Source organism: Lathyrus oleraceus, chromosome 1 (assembly GCF_024323335.1).
Source record: "Lathyrus oleraceus cultivar Zhongwan6 chromosome 1, CAAS_Psat_ZW6_1.0, whole genome shotgun sequence".
NCBI lineage: Eukaryota > Viridiplantae > Streptophyta > Magnoliopsida > Fabales > Fabaceae > Lathyrus > Lathyrus oleraceus.
In genome coordinates, this window is record NC_066579.1 from 182,745,667 (window position 1) to 182,749,398 (window position 3,732).

General features: G+C 28.3%; 1 protein-coding gene across 1 annotated transcript; it reads left to right on the forward strand.

The window, feature by feature from the left end:
• Nucleotides 1-1,566: 1,566 nt before the first annotated feature.
• LOC127126371 (ethylene-responsive transcription factor ERF113) lies at nucleotides 1,567-3,431 on the forward strand. Its single transcript, XM_051055294.1, has 2 exons — nucleotides 1,567-1,982; nucleotides 2,684-3,431. The coding sequence occupies exons 1-2, from the start codon at nucleotides 1,946-1,948 to the stop codon at nucleotides 3,301-3,303; spliced, it is 657 nt and encodes a 218-aa protein (XP_050911251.1). The 5' UTR covers nucleotides 1,567-1,945; the 3' UTR covers nucleotides 3,304-3,431.
• The last annotated feature ends 301 nt before the right edge of the window (nucleotides 3,432-3,732 follow it).

The window sequence follows — 3,732 nt, forward strand, 5'->3', positions numbered from 1 at the left end:
AACACCAATCGTCCCTCCTCCTCCTATAGCCAAGAAGCTCAAACATCACAAAACTAAAATATGCAACAACCATATGACTACCAAACACCACAACAACCATTTCAACCTTTCCTCGATACATCATTCACACCAATGTCGTCCTTCAATCGCCCTGGTCGCCCTCTAATAACTCAAACACAACCCAACTACTCTGTCATGGGTCACAAACTCAATTATGGCGGTAGCGCATCATTGCATACACATGACTACGCGAATTTGTCTGAATATCTTAGAGAATCTCCTACAGATGATGGTGATGTTCCTGGGCACTCAAATCTTCAAACACATGAGGTGAATCATCAACGTGGATTAGGGCCACACGTTCGGGTAGCTAGGGGATGTGGTACCAGAGGTCGATTAGGTCATCCCGGTCAACGACATTAGTCTTTTTGGTATTCATATGTAAACGCATATTAATATTAATATCAATTGGTCTGATTTTGACTTTTATATTAAATGCACATTATTTTTCAAAAAAAAAATTGCACAACACACATAGGTGTCAGACTAATTGGCGTCTCCTTTTAAACCTAACACATAGGCGCCAATTGGATTGACAGCACTAGGTGCATAAGTCAATCCAATTTGCGCCACCTCTTTAACTTAGAGAGAAGACGTCAATTCATTTGACACCAGTTCTTCAAAGGGGGTTATTTTGGGAATTAATCTGAAATATGAGTTATTTTAAAAAAAAAAAATTAAAAATTGAATTATTTGAGTAAAAAATTCTGCATAATGCCTCTAAATTTTTTGGATAGTTAAATGGGGCTCATAAAATAGTTTTCAAGTCAAATCGTAATTAAAAATATCCTCTATTTATTTTGCCAATTATAAACTGTGAATAACTACACATGCCTCTAAAAGGTTTTTATATCAAACTCAAGATTTAACATTTATTATAAAATTTATTTTTACCTTAATTAGGAAATGTTTTATCAAGACCAAAAAAGAAGGAATTTGATCAAATTATTATGTGATTTTAACTTTTTTATGTCTACATTAAATATTACAATTATGCTAAAGTTCAAATATTCTTGACATTCACATTGTATATACCTTATGTTATAAATAAATATTTTTATTAAAAATTTTAATATTGATATATTTTTATATAATAATATAAATTAATAAAATATAAATAAATATTAAGTGGATATGAGATACGATATTCCTCATTCTTACATTCACATTCATTTATTTCTTGTGGATTATTGTCCTGGTTATATTTGAATTTATATATAACATGTTTTTTTTTCTCTATTGAATATTTTCTACGATTATCTATTTTAAACATATAAGTTTTATTGTCATTTTTAGTCGTTAGAGTGCTGGGTAAATAAAAATTAAGATTTAAGTGATGAGATTTTTATTTTATAATATTTTATAATTTAAATTTAACTTTTTTTTTGCAAATAAAAAAATATAATTTAAATTTTTAAGAAAAAAAGAATAAAACCCTCCATTTTGCAGAAACTTCTGATTCATTAGCTTTTTCTGGTTTTATACAATTTGCACCAATTTCTATTGATTTAATTCAAATAGTGAGTTCGAATCGATTACCCTTAAAATCATCTATAAATTCTGTACTTTAAAACTTTAAATAAATACTATGTGTTTGCTCTTAATATGACTCCTCTAAAGTTGTCATTAATATTATCTAGTTCTTTTTTAATTGTCATTCTCTTTCTTATTTAAAAGAAGCAAAACAGAATCCTCTCTTTTGACTCTTTTGATTTTGGTGTTTTATTTTCATTCATTCATCTTTAAATCACTAATCTTCTGTTTTGAGAAATCTTAGATCTGCTTTTATCAACGAATTCAAACCTCATCAACAAAAATCAGTATATAAATAAACTTAGAGATCAAGGTGGATGAAAAGGAAGAAGCTTCTCCATCATCTTTGGTTATGAAAAAACAAGATCCATCTCAACCTACACATCAAGGTAACTAACACTTCATTCTCTTTCATTTCTCTGTTATCTTTAATTCATCAACATCTTATAATTTTATATTTATTCATATTTTAAAATATCATATATATATATATATATATATATATATATATATATATATAGTTTATTTACATAATTAGGAGATCTCTTGATCAAGTTTTCTCAGTGTTTTTCACATATTGATTAAGATATTTTCATCTTTATTTATTATTTTATTTATAAAAAAATATATTTCATCTCTCTAATAAATAAGAAAAAAAGTACTTAAAATATCTCTTTAGTTTTTTCTCTTTCACAAAAATCTCCATTTGTTGCATAAACATTATTATATTATTAAATAATAATAATAATAATAATAATAATAATAATATTAATATTATTATAATAATATGTATTATTATTATTAATATAATATGAAAATCCAAAATGAAATGACATGATTTTCATTATATGTCCTTAATATATATTATAATTAATGTTTGTTACATGTAATCTAAAGCTTTTATGCATCCTATCTTTTTCTTCTTTTTTCCCGAGTATTAATGTCCATTTTTTTATAAGTAAGATGTTGAATGTTTCATTGTACATATATATTCCATTAATTAGATATTTTAATTTCCATTTATAATGAAACTTAGATATAAATGGACAAAAATGTGCTAACCAATTATTATATATAAAATGATTCGAAGGTAATGAAAAGAAAAAACATTATAGAGGAGTTAGGCACAGACCATGGGGAAAATGGGCAGCTGAAATAAGAGATCCTAGAAAAGGAGCAAGAGTATGGCTTGGCACATTTGAAACTGCTGAAGCTGCAGCTACTGCTTATGATGAAGCTGCTTTGAAGTTCAAAGGAAACAAAGCCAAGCTTAATTTCCCTCAACTCATTACTCATTCGCCGCAATCGGATCCATCGCCAATACGTAATAACAATAACGTTTCGTCTCAATCTTCATCTCCATCTTTGTCATTGCGGAGTAGTCCACAAAAGTCTCTTTTTCCGTTGTCATCAACAACGGAAAAAGAGATGTTTCCAAACCTTATGCAATATGTGCAAGTGCTCTGTAGTAAGGACGATGAAGATCTTCGACGTGCTATTATATGTCTTTACAATAGTAGTAATAATAATAGTAATAGTAATCATTACGATAATAATAATGAACGATTTCGTTATTATAATTTGCCACCATTCTTCTCATCAATGACACCATCTTCTACTTCTAAAGACGGTGTTGTGTCTAGGATTGGAGATTGTCGTCCTTTAGATACGAGAAGTGGTCTTGATGAAAGGAACACGAGAGGGTCGTAGTACCTATATAAGTGATTTGAATTCTTTTTGATTGTCAAATATTGTAGTTGATAAACAAAGATTGAACCGTTTATATTTGCCTTGAACCATTCATATTGAATGTATTTAATTTTGAATTTTATTTAAAAGTTAATTTGTAAGACTTAACTCGGCTCGATTCGATAAGAATTGATCTAATTCGTAATTCGATTCGAGTTCAATATGTACTTTTTTTAAGCTCAAACTCAACTCGTTTTGAGTCCACAAAAATTTGGTTCAACATGTTAGGTTTAACTCATTTAGTTAATAAATTATACATAGTTAAAGTTCATCTAACGAGTTGAGTTAACTCGTGAACCTAATGAGTCGAACTATACATAGTCGAGTTCAACTCATTTACCTTACGAACATAGCTTTTTTCCCAATATAAAGTTCATTTGGTTCATGAAC

Coding starts and splice junctions, on each gene's coding strand:
- LOC127126371 (XM_051055294.1), top strand. CDS start 1,946: ATGAAAAAACAAGATCCATCTCAACCTACACATCAAG. Junction 1,983..2,683: donor ATCTCAACCTACACATCAAG/GTAACTAACACT, acceptor AATGATTCGAAG/GTAATGAAAAGAAAAAACAT.